General features: G+C 46.7%; 1 protein-coding gene across 1 annotated transcript in view; it reads right to left on the reverse strand.

Moving 5' to 3' along the window:
• The window catches only part of CCND2 (cyclin D2), a 35986-nt gene that overhangs the window by 17280 nt on the left and 1484 nt on the right, over positions 1 to 17222 (reverse strand). The window contains exons 2-5 of the mRNA XM_061357838.1: positions 16571 to 16791; positions 14847 to 15062; positions 12081 to 12240; positions 957 to 1087 (exon numbers count right to left, since the gene is read on the reverse strand). Coding sequence (XP_061213822.1) covers positions 957 to 1087; positions 12081 to 12240; positions 14847 to 15062; positions 16571 to 16765 — 702 coding nt within the window. The 5' untranslated portion in view covers positions 16766 to 16791. The remainder of the gene's footprint in view (positions 1 to 956; positions 1088 to 12080; positions 12241 to 14846; positions 15063 to 16570; positions 16792 to 17222) is intronic.

Here is a 17222-nt window from a genome sequence, read left to right on the forward strand (position 1 = left end):
GACGACACATTGGAAACTGATACTTCTATGGTCAAAAAAGCATTATCTTATTAGTGGCCTGCATTTCAGAAAGCCTCACTCATTTTCTTTCCTTTTGAATTTTATGATGGCAAAACATGTCAGCTTTCCAGGAGATGCAACTCGTGTTTCTACACAGACCAAGCACTTCAGATTTGCAGGAGCATAGGTTCCCTGCAGTGCCTCACCAATACAGGGGGGCAGCAGGAGAGGCACCACCCCAAGTGTGCTCCTTTCAGTCCTCCCAGCTTTCTGGCAAGTCTGCCATGCAGAGCTCTCAGGGTTGGGTTTTTTTCACTTCCCCACAGGAAGCTCAACCCAGACCAGAAAGCTGAATTTTGAGTGAGCTTGAGCACCACTGAAGTGCCATCAGATTCACATCTCCTACTGATGATGGGACTTTCTGACAAGCCACAAATGCCCTTCATGGGGCAAACTTAGTGAAGTTACAGACAAAACAGCAGACAGCCTGGGTTGCCCCTGCCTCAAACTGTTCATTGTTCACCTCCTTCTATCAAGGATTTTTATGATAACTCAGTGAGGGCCAGAGGAGGGTTGCAAACACAGGGCTAGCAAACGTATCACTTTGCCTTATGCCCCAGGGCACACTGTCATCAGGCTCGCCCTACTGTCCGAGGCAGAATCCAAGGCAGCTCCCCCAGACAGCATGCCTGACCATTAGTCAGGGTGGCCAGAGCAGGCTCTCCCCACCAAGCTGCTAAACAAAGCATGAATGAAAACTGATCCCAGGAGGCCAAGGAGCTTTGGACATTCAAAGCACTGCAAACAAAGTGCTGAGTCCACTCCTGCAAACTGCTTACTCCGGGAGCACCCTCTTCTTCGCTCCACTGGTCTTTCAGGATCAGGCTGGATTTGATGGCCTGGTTCTCCACTGCACCCTTAGAAGTAAAAGGAGAAGAGGAATGTGGGACACTCACCACATCCGTGTTTGTGATCTTGGCCAGGAGGTCCGTGAGGCTGTCCCCGTCATCAAGCTGAAGGCCACAGATGGCTGCCCCCACACTTCCAGTTGCTATCATTGACGGTGGGTACATGGCGAAGTTAAAATCTGCAAGAACAGATCTGGGAATTAGGCCAAGCCCAAAAGCTGCAAAACATCAGAGGCAAGCAACATAAAAAACCACACCCAAGAATAAAACCCAGGGAAGTAGAAGAAAGGGAAAAGTGCCACTCTTTCTGGTCCGGTGGAGCTCATTAGTCACACTGCTCATCACAAGCAGTCAAAGGAAGGGTAAAAGATCTGCAAATTAAAATGGAAATGCAGTTCAGTCTTTTATTCTCACTGATGCGTAAAGTAAACCTGGACAATTTTTAACAGTCTTTCCTTCATTTTAAAGAAAAGAAAAAAGAAGAAGGAGGCTTTCTGTTATTTATGTCAGAAATTTGGGTCTCAGTCATGTTAGAGCTCTCTGTATAACTGGAAAACTAACTGGAATAAGCTATTACAAAAGACCAAACTGAGATTTTTAGTCACGTCCATTTTTAAAGGCTTAATTAACTTGAACATTTAAAGACCTGTCCAGGAAAAGGTTTTAATTAACGGTTCATCTTTGCCACCTTTGCAATTAGGAAGTGAGAACACTTACAGCCCGCAGCTATACAACACAAGAAAAAACAAAGATCACATTTATCATTAGTACTCTTTCTTAACAAACAAGTTGAAAATACATTTCAAAACTTCCTCTCACGCATCTGTGATCTATGGAGATCACGAGAGAAATGAAAATAAAACTCAATGTTCTTGTGACTTTTGTAAGACAAATTTATGGTTTATGATCCTGCCATAGGCACTAGTTTATCGTCATATCTAGTTTATGACGATACTAGTTTATCGTCATATCTTACTAAACAGCATTTCCAGATCTTCTAGGTTACTGGTATCTTCCTAAAATGAAGCTTTGCTATTTAATTTCTTTGGTTCAACAATAACTCATTAACAAACCCTTCTCTACCAGTTTTCAGCTGTGGGGACGGGAGAAGAAGGAAGAGGAAATCCAAGTAATACTTCACATGAAATAAACCATAATCAATATTCAGTCTATTTATAGAAACAGATTGTTACAGAAAACTGCCCTTCTGTTAAGGGCAGGTCCCAAATCCCCTCTGTCCAGCTAGTACAAACTGTAACCCTGTTGATGTCTGCTGAAGTTTTAGACACATGGACAGTTGTTCTCACCCCCCAGACTCTGAGCTGGCAGGTACCGCAATAGCTGTGGAGACAGCATGCTCTTCTCCAGACTGGAATGTGTCCCTGGGACCCACGAGGAATGAAGCACTAAGGTAAGAATGAAACTCAAGTCATAACATTCATCCAGAGGGACTGGAAGGTGGGGTGTTAGAAACAGGGAGAGGAAGGGAGGAGCTGAAACCCTGACATAGGTTTATCTGTCTCGCAAAGCCACCAGGAGGTGACCACCTCCAAGCCCACCACTGCACGCTACTTCCTACCAGGAGAGCTCCATACATCACACTCTGACAAGCACTTCTGCAGAAGCAAATTTCCATGGACTGAAACAATAAATATGGACTGCATATACTGTAAACACAGTAAGTATGCACTACTGTAATAGTAAGAACCCACTGTATATGGGAAAGCTGATGATCTTGAAAATTAAGTTCTATTACCCCCACTAATGAGTCAACAGGAGACCCGACTCCTACCTACCAGTGCAGGACAGCCCTGATGTGTGATCTCAGCACACGTTGAGGTAACAGGAATTGGACTTTCATGATCAAAATCACTTTTACATTTACCTCATGTGGATTTATAGACATATATGGAATGGCTAGCCCCATTCAGACTGTAAAAGGATGACCAAGGAAAACAGGTAAGGTTACCTGACACATGCACTCCCCCCAGAGCCCATCCTATCTCCAGCGCCTCAGGTTGCGATTGCACTTATCATTGGGCCAGACCTCAAGAGCAGGCCATAAACACAGAAGGATTTAAGTCCTTGAAACAGCCCTATTTTTATGCAATTTTGCCTCTCTTCTTACCCATTTCTACGGGGGACGGGGGCCCCAGGACTTGACACTGGGTGATTGTTGCAATAGCTTGTTCCTATGGGTTGATCTTGTGGCTAGTGGCTCCATGGAAGAAGTGTGACTGTTGAGCCACCAGTTTGCAAAGTCCAATATGAAGGGCAGAAATGGCTGAAAGACTCCAAGAATGAGAGAATTTTATAAAGATTGCAAATATATGTGCTTGCATGACTGTTCAGAGTCTCCTCCTGGTCCACAAAGCAAATAACAGATGTCTACAATATTTAATAATGTTTGAACATATATAGAAGAGACCTTGCATCCCCAAAATCTGCTCTCATCTACACAGTGACTCATCAGCAATCTCACTGATTTCTTTAGAAAAGAGATAAATTAAGACTTCACCTCCATGGGTCTGTTTCTCCTCTTGTACACACTGCATTTGCTTGGGTTTACGAATTCCTTGTGCTTGCATTTGATGCGAATGAGGCTGCACTTTATCAACATGGTCCTAAGTTGGGAAGTGACTCATGCATTTTATCTTTGGACTTACCAAACCATCTCCTAGTTATGCAGGGGAAATATGGGTGGCATAAGGACTATGGACTTTCCATAACTTATCCCTCCTTGTCTCAAGTTTCAGAAGAGATACAGTAAAAAGATGATGTGAAACCTCTCAAACTCTGCTGTTTGGGCATTCCCTAAGGAAGTTATGATGCAGTGCCCCAGAATCAAAACCCACCCTCTGCCACCCCACCATGAGAGCCAGCAGCAGGGAGAAAGAGACCCAGTCAGAGGCCTGATGGACCCACAGCCTCATGCATGGTCACTGAGCCTCCAGAGAACAGCAGCTAGCTGGTGGGGAGCAACAGGGAGCTCCTGTGTCTTGCACTCAATGCTCAAGACCAGCCAGGCACACCGGACTGAGTGAAGGCCACAGCTCTTGCCTGCCCTCTGAACTTCCTTGCCTCCTAGGGTCTTGAACCAAGACCTTCACATTATCCAAATGCTGGTTTTCTCGTGGTTGATTTTATATCTACTCCCAGACACCGTCTTCCTAGGAAGCTGAATAAAGAGCCACAGTGGCCCTGCCAACTAGCACTGCTGTAGGTCTGCTTCCACGTGGGGTCACATGCGAACATTTCTATGCCCAATAACCTTGTTAGTTCCCTTAATGTCATTCATAATGCAAATGAGACAGCGAGCGAATGGCCAGAGGCCCAGAGTGACTAAAGCTCAGCATCCAGAAAGTCTTACATTGCCTCTAGCTCTAAACTAACTTCCCTCCATAACAAGCACCATAAACTTGGCTATCAAAGCTACACATGCCTAGTCTTTGTTGTACAACAGGCAGCGATTTGTATCACTGGCTTCTATTTTTAGCATATTAATTAACTACTGCAACTGGTGAGGCAAGTGTCTCCAACTGGAGAGTGTGGCACCATTGTCTGAAGTCATCACCTCATCTCGTGCTATTGAAAATCATGGCAGTGACCCTCCTGCTGATATGAATTTAACCTGACATGCCCACAAAGGGATGGGGGGTGGTGCACCAATTTTGTGCACATGGTTCTCCGCATCACCCTGGACCCTATTAGTGTGGAAAGAGCTCATTGAAAGAAAAGAAGCCACATTGTGCTGGGCCACCTAGAGGGTTGAATAGAAAAGGCTGAGGAAAAGAGCAGGCAGTGGAATAAAGGCCATAATTAACATATTTCCATATTCAAGCAAAGCAATAACTACGTGAAATGTTTGTCAAGGTGCAATGAAAGCGTAAATATTAAGTACTGTATCTGAGGGGATGCAGAACCCCCCTCTGAGTCCTGTACATTCCATCAAGAAATTCAAAACAAGCTTTTTATGTGTTATTTTCAATTATAAACCTCTATCTCTGCTTCCCCTGTGACAGCAATCCAAATCCTGCCATTCTCACCCAGGTAAAACTGCCTCCCCGGAATCAAGTCAAAAGCTTGCCCTGGTGTTAAAAAAAAAAATAAAAATATTCTACAATAAAAGAAGGGGAGAGAGGACCTAGATATGTGGAGCTGAAACATATGCTTTTACTTTAAATTCTTGTTGCAGATGATGACCCCTGTACTACAGAGGGGATTTTACAAAAAGCACTTTCTACTGCACACCTGAAGCAAAGCTATGAGCTTCTTCTGGACCTACATGCAACCTTGGTTAGCGGGCACTCAGAGCCTGTACTGAAGACATGGCTCTGACTCTAACTTTGCTGTGATTTATGCAATTCCATGGGAAAGTACAAACCAATCTCAATAAAAGTTAAAGAAGTAGTGCAACAATGCGTAGTCTGTGAGAATCTGAGCACACGAACACTTCAAGGGAAGACACTACATTATTAGAAAGCAGGAATTGCTTTGCCTTCTATTATTAGCAATAAGCACTAGAAACTATCCCATCCCCATTTCAGTATCACCTTTTTCTTAAAGGACCACAGAAACAAAGGACCAGCCTTGCATAACCCCACTGACTTCAGTACTGGAAATCAAAAAAGAGCTGATACAAGAAAAAGTGTCCTTTGAAATACAGCCACCTCTGGACCAGCCAGCTGGAGTCATCAAGCAAATTCAGGGTGCCCTAAACCCGCACCCTGCTTTCAAACTGGAGCTTACACAGCAGGGGCATGAACACAATCACATGCCAAGGATGTTTTTCTGCTGGTGTGCCACACGTAATCCATGGTCAGGTTCTAGGACCCTGCACACAGCAGCTGAGCTGCTTTGCTGGCTCTCTCCTGATCCAGTGGACTTCACTACCTCTGAGCCAGGAAAATGCAAGGTTGACAGTCAGTCTAAAGCAGGAGGGAACCGGAGGCAGGAACCCAGAGAGGTCCTGCAAGGGGAAGCCCTAACTCACAGCCAATAAACGAAAACTGCCGGAAGGAAAAGAGCACTGACAAATATCCAGGCTGAACGTGCTCAGTGTGCCAAAGCCAGGTGGGAACTCTATCTTCTTACAATGACCCTTATTATTGCTCTGGCCACTGGCTGGGTTTTTTTTAAGAGCCCGTTTTAAGCTACATAATTTGACAGAGGTTTATTTTCAGAGTTTCTACTGCAGAATGAAAATTGCTGGCTTGAGGAAGGTAATTCTCACGGGGTGAGGGGTGGGAAGAAGAAAGGGAAAGTTACCTCCATCAGGTAAACAGAATTATGACAGTCATAAATACTGGTTTTTAAAACTACATAGGTAATGGTCAAATTTCACCCAGCCTCAAACTTCACACAGTCAATGACTGTACTATGAAGATATGCATGGATCTACATTCTGCAAACGAAGTCTGAAAGAAAGGGCTGAGGGAAACAGTGTAAGTAGTTAATTAATTCTTGCCTCTTTGATCCAAATACAATTCCAGTATCAGTGTGTTACTTTTTTTTTTTCCAAATGCAGCTGGTTTTTATTGCATTGACCACTTTTTTGTCTTGCTTTCATGTTTCTACAAGACACTGCAATTTTTCCCCATGTTAACTATTTCTTCTTCTCAAGGCAAAACCGTATGACTCTTCAGCCCTTCATAAAGGGCATGGAAGTGCCAAGTATAACCAAACAAAAACTGTCAAGTGAAACAGGATGCAAATGTGCTCCTATCTTTTGAGTAGGTAGGAGGGCAGACACTCAATTCTGTTCCAGGACTACAGTAAAGAAAAGGTATTTGGCCTTTGTATAAACAAATGGGTCTAAAGTATCCTAAACACTTGTGCTCCATCACAACCATCCAAGTGAAGTACAGACAAGGAAACACAGTGTATGGACAGTCTATGTAAAGTGTATGAGCAATCATTACAACATGCTCATTAGCTGATCATAAACACTATTTCTGAACAACTGTTTGCACCAATTACTATTTTCACTTGTTCTACAGCTTCACCTAACCAAGGATCAGGATTGTGTTAGCACTTGAACCATCAAAAGGTCTGATCTGCAGCTGGTCAGAGGTCAACTTGAAAGAGGATAACTTATCTGGAAGTGCTGCAATTACACCAGCTTGTTATCAGCAAAAGGGTCTCTTCCTCCATTTCCTTCTACCTCATCTTTCCAGATTTGATGGATCCTACAACTTAAGGAATCTGCTCATCTGAAAAATTCCCCAGGCCCTGCTTACTTGTTGGAGCTTTCACGGCTCTTGTGGCTTCATTTTGATGGAAAACTTAATATACTGCCTCTCCAAAGAACCAACAAGAGGGGTAATAAATCCACATGTATTATTGTTTCTTCTGTCATGCAAGAAGCATTCATGCAACCGCGGCCACTTTGCAACATATATTTTATTTCTAAGAGATTAATCTACACAACAAAGCCTCTGTGGCCTTTTTTCTTTCCCTCTGCAAAGAACAGCTCCCAAAGAAAACTCATACCACACTTCTGTCCTCTGAGCCCAAGTAAGCTAGTGTAAGAGCCCTATAACTCTTATATTGGCTGAGAGGGAAAGGATGCATAGTAGACTTTCCCAGCAGGAGCCCTGAGGACCAAACATACCTCTTGCTGTTACAAGGCATTCTGTGTGGTTGCCCTCCACATCACTAGTAGGGTTGTGGGCCTAATCTTGCAGTCTTTGCTTAAACAACGCTCCCATTGACTTCCACAGAACTTCTGTCTGAGTAAGGACCCAAGATTTGGCCCAGGAGTTTATAAAAAAGCCTTCTCAGCTTTCAAACGTAGATGATTAATGTCCCAGAAACAGTGGGCAGAGGTTTGGCACTCTGTACAAAACTGACTTAAAGCTGACATTTTCCTCCTCTTTCTCAGCCTCTTTGCAGACATGGGCTTTGAAAGCCACCAGTCTATGAGATGCTGCATTGTATCAATCATGCGAACATCTCACCTGCCTTTGGACTCAGCTGAAGCACAGAAGAGACCATGCAAAGGGCTGAGACTAGAGATCTACAAGTTGCCTTGTGTCCCTGCATGCCTGCAAAGCTTTTTGCTTGCAAGTTTTGCACGCCACTTAAATACAACACTTAAAACCTCCTCACTGAGACTGGTCCCTCCATTACAGATTACGTTCAGAGACGCAGAGCTCCTCTTTCTGAAAGCCTGACCTGCACAGCCTGCCTTCCTTCAAAACCCATTCCCTTACAGGTTCTGACATAAAAAGGGGTATCCTGAGACAAAACAGTGGCTCTAGCCTCCAGCACAAGACTGTAACATAGGGAAGCAGCTGGGCATCTGTGACTCTGAACAGTCTGGAAGAAGAAATGGGATAGCATGCTGAAGTTGAGGCAATAGTGCACATTCTCTTTTCAATGCCAGTATGGCATGCTCTGCACGCAGCTCTGTAACTGCTGCCCTCTCCCACTACTCCACAAGCAATTCCCTGGCTTGGAGCATGGCACGTACAAGCAAGTGGGCAGTCCCTGAGAATACATTTCCAAACTGTGGAGTGCTGCTGTGTGAACAGACACAGGAGGAACGAAGGGTGCAAAGCAATGAACAGATGGAGTTAGGGTCAGAGTGGCAAAACAATGTGATCCCAGAAAGCAAAAGAAGAATTATTTCCATTGGGCTCACAGATAAAGAGTAAGCAGTAAGCATCAATTTTGCCAGGCTATATTGGAAAGACGAGGACTCCAGATGTACCCTCTTAGTGTCTTTAAAATTCAAAAGACTCCTGAAGGAGATTTTAGCTTGCATAGGGACCCACCAGTGGGAAATGACATTGCAAAACACTAGGCTATGCCAGTGCATATCAATCTATACACTCTTATTGGGCAGTGAGCGAGGCAACTGGCAGAAAGCTGGCCTAAGCATAGGCAATTCCCAGCCAACAGATTGAACTCTCGCTCAATGACAGTACCCTGTTTGCACAGCCACGGTGCTGTCAGCACAGTCTGGGACAGGCTGCAGGAGTGATGCCACTTTCAGCCCCTTCCAGTGGAGAAGTAAGCTCCTGAAAGCATTGAGTGCAGTGCAGGCAAAAGAGAAAAATTTTTAGTCAGGGAATATGCTTCTGTCTTGCTCAGCAGCCGTATGTTCAGATGGGACCAAGGGCAAAGAGGGATATGTTCCAGTTTCAGTCATGCTCATGTGAATCATTAATCACCACAAGGACTGGGGAGAGGCTGTGGATTTATATCCACACAGCTTCTTTCAGAAACTGGCCTCAAAATAAATACAGAGAAACAGAGAAAATGCAAGAATGATGAACCATGACTGAGGTGAATATATAAAAAAAGTTCACCTCCTGCATTACGTTCAAACAGAAAGAAGATAGAGATGAATATCAAAATGATCCTACACATCCAGCCCAATATCCAGAACTGTTAATGGCTGCTTCCCTCTCTGCTGACCCAAAGTGTCGCAGGACAGGATCACAAGTGGCTCTGCAAAAGGCAGGGAACACTTGGGAATTTCTGGTGGTGTGCTTTGGCTGGGAAAGTAAAATGGAGCAGCTGGCGAAGAAGAACTCAGGCTACAGGAAAAAGTTCAAAATATGCCAGATTTTGCATGATACACTAAAGAAGATGAAAAAGTACTTGAGAGCAGAGAAAGTTGCAATGAGATGAATTAGGAAATAAAAATAGATTAATTTCTGTGCTCCAGACCAGGGCTGTTAGCCAGCCAGCAAGGTCAGGTCTGGTAATAGTAAAGAGTGAAAACCAGGCTAAAAACATGCATGGAGGGAGGGAGCAATGGAAGGGGCAGCCACATGTGAAAGGAGGTCATATTGCTGAAAGAAGGCAAATGGGGAAATGAAACACCAGGCTTAACCCACGTTGGCGGAGAGCAGAAGCTTTGAGGGAGAAAGGGAAAGAAACACAGGAGCCGATGACAGCTCTGCAATAAATGGGACAAGAAAAGGAAATGACAACTGGATCCGGAAGGAAGTCTGATGAGAAGGGGCTTTTCTTCACCAAGGAGGGCAAGAATGACTTTGAGAAGAGTGACAGTGAAAGGGAAATACAACAGTAACAAATTTCTATAAGGCAAATGCGGAGAGTAGCTTGCTAATAAACTGCGAATGAGGTAGAAAACTGGGAATGAGGGCTTGGGTAAGACCTCTGCTTTCAAAACTGCAAGGGGTTGTGGGTCCTTCTGAAAATCAAACGCCAACCCTGTGGTTTGCAGAAAATGGGATAAGAAAATAAAATCTACAGCAAGCATCATGGTGTGCTGTCTTTTAGGAAAATCCATATGCAGTCAATTATGTCTTTCATTTTCAAGAAAATCTCTAACTTGTTGCCTTAAACTCTACATGGAGGACTTCGGTTCATGCATAGCATAAGATGCATAACATGAGCAACAAGTCACACAGCGGAAGCACATAAGCAAAGTGCATGACTGGGCTAAGGGTTGGAACTCTTTCTGTTTTGGATCTCAGTAAACAAACTAGCAATGCATGGAGCTAAGCATCAAAGAATTCATGGAGGGAGTGGAAAGAAGCCATGGACTTTGGAAAAGTCCTTCATGGCCCACAGTCCTGCAATGGTCTGATTACATGGAAAACTTCAAGGGCAAAGGATTACAGAGAAGAATTTCCAAAGTTAAATCACAATGAAATCTACGTCACTCAAGAAAATGTCCTCTTGGATTAAAAAAAAACAAACCCAAGCTCCAAAACCCCCCAGAAAACACTAATGTAGAAGGCAAAAGGGCGAAAGCAACTAATGAACAAAAGAGAGAGAAGACTGGTCTGGTCTGGAAGACAACATCAAGGTATGTTGGAGGATGATGGCTGACGGCATTGCGAGGATCCAGACATTCATGGGAAAGAAAGAAGAAAAAGGGCAGTGCGAATGAATCGTGAGAAGGCAAAGAAAGAAGGCAAAGCTCACGTATTAGATTAACCCTGACGTAAAAAGTTAATTAGTCTAGAAGTGTCTGATGAATTACCAAAAGTGATCCTGCAGACTTTCAGCAATATTTCTGTTGAGTCCTAGGGTCTTTTGCTTGAAAAGGATCATGCAGCCACAGAAAAGGAATGGAAAGTTGAGCATCTTGGTAACCAAGTCAATTACCCTTACACTGCCCAGATACAAACTCTCTAAAACAGATCACCCGAGGTAGGCAAAACCAGCCTGCATAGTAAAAGAAAGAAGCAGGCATAGCAGTAGACATTCATACCCCAAAGCTGCACCGTCTTCTTTTCCCCTCTGCAAACATGCAGGCAGAACAGTTCCTATCTCACAGGACTAGGTATGTCAATCTGTAATGAATTCAAACACTAAGCCATGTACTACTTGATGATAACCCTGGCAAACACTGCATGCTTTTCATCTGTTCCAGGACTAGCTTCTAAGAGATGGTCTAAATGCTAATCCTCTGGATGAAAATTAAGAGTAAACTTATTTTGTGAAAGTCACTGTGAAAACAAACAAAAAACCTCAAAAAAAAAAAAAAAAAAAAAAAGCGTTTTGCAGACAGGTATAAATTCAAATCTGCTCTTCCACAGCAGCAGTTATTCCCACCTAAGTCTTCAGAAACTGTATTCATCCAACCCTACAACAAAAGAGGAGTGTAACAGTTCCCTGCTTTCTTGGAGTGAAGTGAAGGAAGCATCTAAATGTTTAGTAACTGTCATTCCCTATGCTTCAACAATGTGGTAGTACCACAAACATGTTAAAATATAATTTTTACTTTTTATCTGGACAGCATCCAGCTAATGAAAAATTTGCAAACACATTAATTTAATGCATTAGCCAAATACATTTTGGGCTAATGCGTCATAACAGCTTCTAGTATTTTGGCTGTCCCACATCTGTCCTTACAACCTGCGGCTCTTGAAAACACTAGTGAACAGGGAAAAGTAGAAAATCACATGATCTACTCCAGCCTTACTGACTTCCACTGGAAAGGAACTGCACATGTTGTCAGGAGTTAGGACTGCAACTGCACTACAGTTCCCAAGTGCAAGGTTGTTTCTCCGTAGTTTCGGAGCCTGATTCATGATGCCCTCTTCAACCTGCCCCACCAGCTTCAGCGCTCTTCCCGCGTCATGTAAGGATGAAAGGAATGAAAAGCCTTTGTGCCACCAGAAATTAATGTGCCCTCCTAACCACACAGCAAGCAGCAGGTACATGCTGAACACCTTGGCCTACCTGTGGCACAAAGGGCAATGAACGTTTGTGCATGCTTCCGGATCAAAAGCAACTTGTCTTTAGGTAGAGGCAGCTTCCTTAGGATGTGTTCAATGAAATCGTGCGGGGTGACAGCTGCGAGGTTCCACTTCAACTTCCCCAGCACCACCAGCTCCCATTCCTGCAGGGTGGGGAGAGAGAAGGGAGAAGCGAAGCTGTAAGCAGTGCTGAAAAAAACCTTCCCAGACCCCCGTCACCTATTTCCTTGATTGTAATTATATCGCTGATTATATCACTGCTGAATTGGTCTTGCTCAAACATTTTTTTCCATATGCCCCTACTACTTTGAAGTTGTTGACTTTATTTTCTTTTTTTTTTTTTTTTCTTTTTTAACACTGGAAATGTCAAGCTCTACTGAAAATAATGAGACCTGGCAGCTCTTGCCAAGGTTTTACTTTTTTTGTATCCAGTGCTGAATGCCCACCCAGAAAGTTTAGCCTGCAATTAGATATTGCCAAGGTCACTGTGGTCCTTTCCTAGCAACTTCTTTTAAACGGCTGTAGTCCTTACTTTATAGCCATTTAAAGCCCTCAGGATAACCATGCACAAAAATGACCTAGATATACATGCTTTTTTCCAAGACTGGGGAAGTTAGCTTGATGGCATTCTCTCCCAAAACTGTATTCAAAAGCGCCTGCAGATAAATCTGATGGTACTTAAATGACTCCAAGACAGGCTTTGCAGAAAGGAAATGCACACAATGCAGCCAAGAAGTAGCCTGTGTAAATTATCTGCCAATATATCATGTAGGATACATTCCCACATTCTCTGCACACCCAAAACTCCCAGTGAAATCAAAGAAAAACTTGGGTGGATATATAACTACTGGCCATTCCCTACAACAGGATGACATGTAGAAATGGTACCTAATGAACAGATCTAGCAGTGGGGTTCAAGCAGGGCTAGACCTGCATCCTTCAACATTCAAAATAGGTTTTAAATACCTCGCAGTGCCCTGCAGTGAACAAAGCTCAGGCCTTGGACTTGCTTCTGTCTCATGCGTCAACTATTAGCTATTAACTAAATTCCATGCACTGATTCTTGAGTCCTGATGATGCGTGAGGCTGATGGAGCCCAGCGTGGTGGGGAGCCCCAGCTAAACTTGTAGAGCTGGCAAGTTGAAAAAAAAAGCCCTTTAATTTTGCAGCTGAGGAGACGTCAATCGGCGTTGCTGAGAAACCATAAACATGGACCCCACAATGCCATTTCTGCTGTCGTTTCTCTGAATAGATGCCCACTTTAACAGCAAGTTACTTTCCTACGGACATTCCTACTGGATTATGAAAGAGCTCTCCATAGCTTGGAAAACCTCATGTTCACATATGTAAAAGGCCCCTAAAGATGGACTTAGGAAGCAAAAAAACCCATAAAATGTTTGCACATAATGGCAACTACGTTAACTAAGGCCTGATCTTCCCAACATCGCTAATGCCATAGGTTTTGATACAGAAGAGCACTTAACCGAGGTGATAATACAGGGAAGGACTTAAAACACATGCTTAAACTCATGTGGCCCAAAAAGGCAGGCACATCCTTCCATGGTTTCTCACATGGGGGCTGCAGCACTTCCCATGGCAGCGTGTACCACTGACAGTGTGCATCACTGACAGGCCTCCTCATGCCTGCTACAGCCATGTCAGGGTTTGCAGCACACAACTCTTCACTCTGCAGAAGCATGAGCTCCCAACCCCTCCCTGGGGGAATTCCCACCACCTTCGCCCAGTGATTCACAGGAGAAATTCTCCTGGGATCCAGCTGGGCAATGTGCACTGACCAGGATCCGTGAGCACACAGCCAGCTGACTGAGAACACATCTCACCCAGAGCCGTAAATACCTGCCTGCCGCTCTGCACCACAAAGCGCTCTTCCCTTAAATAATTCTTTTTTTCTGCCTTCACCGTGCCCGAATTGATCCCGAACTACCAGATGTGGCCTTTTACACCGCGGGTTGCTTAACCGAGATGCTTTTTTTACCTCACCACCTGCACCACTGATAACCTACATGGTAGCAGTGCGGAGACACAGGGCCGTGGCTTCCCACCTCACCGGCGGGCACCGCGGCCTCCCCCGGACACCACCCCACTGCCACACCCTCCCCATTCCCTTGTGCTCCATCACCCCCGTTGCCCGGGCCCATGGCCGGGAGCCCCGCACCTCTCCCCGCCTCACGCCCGCCCCGCCCGCCGGGGGCGCGGGGCCGCCTGGCAGCCGCTCAAGGGGTGAAGTCACGCCCGGAGCCGCGTGTCTGCCGCCAGGTGGCGCCGCTGCGCCGCGCCGCCCGCCCCCCGCGCACGTGCGCCCAGGCGCCCTCCCTGCCCGGCGAGGTCCCCGGTACGGGAACACCCGCACCCACCGGGGTCTATGGGACACACGCGCACACACACACACACATATGGGGGACACGACGCGGACATGGCAAAACCCTGCACCAATGGGGCAGGAAGCGCCGCTGGGGTGGCTGCGGAGGAGGCTGAGCCCACCGGGAAGTCCCGCGTGTGTGTGTGTGTGTGCGTGCGGGTGGCCCCCAAACCAGTCTCCTGCAGCTTCGGGTCACCCCTCTCCGAGTGTTTAGCTCTTTTTGACGTGGAAGGCGTGATTTTGTAGAAGGTGGGTGGGGGGTGACACAAGTGATGGCTTTGCCGTGTGAGAAAAAGAGAAGGAAGAAGGCGGCCAGCGCAAGCTGCCGGGAAGGTGGTGAAGAGGGAATGGGTAGGGGGGGCTGCTTACCAGCAGCTCTTGGGGTTTGATGGAATTGTCCGTATATATGCACAGCTTCTCGGCTGTGAGGGGGATTGTCTCTTTCAGCTTGGAGGCCAGGAACATGCACACTGCCCCCAGCAGTTGCAGATGGCACTTTCGAGTGGGCACCACAGCTAAGAATCTGTCCAAGTAATTCATGGCCAAAGGGAAAACTTCTTCTTCGCACTTCTGCTCTTCACAGACCTGCAAGCGAGGGGAGCGTGGGGAGGACGGGGCAGCGGGATGGGGGTGGAGAGAGGAGAGAAAAGACACAAGAAGGAAAAAATATTTATAAATGAGTGATCCCACGAAACAGACCACTGCCTCCCCGCTATGCCTCCTGCTATTTTTGTTTCCCGGGGAGCTAAATTTTGGGGGAGGGGGAGATCTCTGGAGAGGCTGGGAAGGCTGTCAATCGGCTTTCACATTCCTTTAGTTCATTCAGTAAGAAATGAATTCAAGACACTGTGTGGGAGAGCCGAAGAGCCCCATCCAGCAGCAAGCGAGCAGTCTCCGACTTTTTTTTTTTTTTTTTTGCGACCCAATTTTTTACTTTTTTTTTTTTTTTGATTTCGTCATATTTTCAAAAAATCGATAAAAATATTACAACTTCCCCGGGGGTCCCGGTTTTGGTGCTGGTAGCACCCCGGGACGGTCCCCTATCGTTTCCGACAATTGCAAAAATTCCCTCGGGGGGTGTCCCCCAGCCCTGTGCCCCTGATCCAGCATGGGGGGGGGGAAAGGACGGGAGACACAGCGAGGGCGAGGTGGGGTGGGGAGAGCCTGAGCAGCCTGGATCCTTTTAGCAGGAGCGAGCGAAAAATGACTTCAAAAATTTACCAAAAATCGGAGCAAGGGAGAAAAAAAACAATTCGCACATGAAAACCAAGCGGGGGCTTTGGGCTTTCCAACGCAGGGGGTTTGGTCAGGGAAAGGTCCCCCCCAAAGGAGATCCGAAGGGGCAAATGATGGGCGGTGGGGCCAGGGCAAGGCAAGAGAGACTGCGGGGATCTGGGCCCGCTGCCGCCCCGCCTGAAGTATAGGGGCGAACGGGGGGTTCGCCGCCAGCTCGGGCTTACCGACAGACCCCCGCCAGGCCGAGAAGGAAAGGGGGCGCGGCGGCGGGATGCATTTCCGAACCCCTTCTGGAAAGGGGGGGCAGACGGGCTCGGCGCCTCCGAGCACAGTTGCATGCAACGCAACATGGCGAGAAAAAGGCACGTCCTCACCACTGCATACGTGGGCATGAAACCCTCTCTGGGCAAAACGCGGGGGGCACCGAGCAGCCCCCGTCCCTCGCCCTGCCCGGGCGCAGCTCCCTTTTCCCAGAAAAGCCTCATTCCCAAGCGCTCCCGGCAGCCCGCCGCCGGAGGCGGCTTTTCTTTTGCTTTTTAATTGCAAATGACTTTTTCAACCCCCCACCCCCTGCTTCCTCCCCTCCTGCACCCCGCTTTGCAGCAGCCCCCCGGAAGGGGCGATTTCCCCCGTGGGCTGTCGATGCTCCCCGCGCCCCTTCCCCCACCGCACCGCTCGGCACGGCACCGGGTGAGCGCAGGAGGGGGAGGAGAAGGGGCACACACAGAGGAGAAGAAACCCCACCACGACCGGAGGGGCGAGAGGCTGCAGGGGGAGAGGGGCCGAGGCGAGGCGGAGGTGCTGCCGCCCGCGCCCCGCCGCACCGAGGGGCCGGGGGAAGGCGCCGGGATACAAACCTCCAGCATCCAAGTGGCTACCATCCTCCTCATGAAGGGCTGGATGTCCTTCTGGACGCACTTGAAGTAGGAGCACTGAGGCAGATACCTCTCCTCTATGGTTAGTAAGTTGTGCAAAACGCGGTCATCGTAGAGCAAGTTTGGGTCAGGGAGAGCTCTCCTCATGGGATCCACCTCGCAGCACAGCAGCTCCATGTTTCCAAAGAGATCTCCCTCTTTCTCTGATGGGAAAGGTTTCCTTTTTTTTTTTTTTTCCTTTTCCTTTTTTTTTTTTTTTGGGGGGAAGGGGGTGGAGAAAGGAGAGGGGTAAAGGAGGAGGGGTAGGTGGGTGGGAGGAAGGCGGCAGCCGGGCTTTCCAGCTCGCTCCTGCCTCCCTTGAAACTCGTCTCTCCCTCTCTTGATTTCTAGCCTAAAGTTGAAGCAAAGTGACGCAACTCGCCGGGGCAGGCAGTTCTCTCTCTTGTTATTATGGAGAACAGCAGCTGGTCAGACGTAACATCAAACGCTCTTTTTTTTTTTTCTTTTTTTTTTTTTTTTTCCCCTCTATAAGCTAACAAGGAACCAGGAGGCCCTCGTATAGGGACACACACATACAAATGACAGCTTCTCTTTTGCTTGCTTCCAGCGACTAAATGAAATCCGCTCCGCACTT

The sequence above is a fragment of the Neopsephotus bourkii genome, unplaced genomic scaffold (genome assembly GCF_033783945.1).
Source record: "Neopsephotus bourkii isolate Nb327-2 ecotype Australia unplaced genomic scaffold, CSIRO-AGI_Nbou_v1 NB_107, whole genome shotgun sequence".
Lineage (NCBI taxonomy): Eukaryota > Metazoa > Chordata > Aves > Psittaciformes > Psittacidae > Neopsephotus > Neopsephotus bourkii.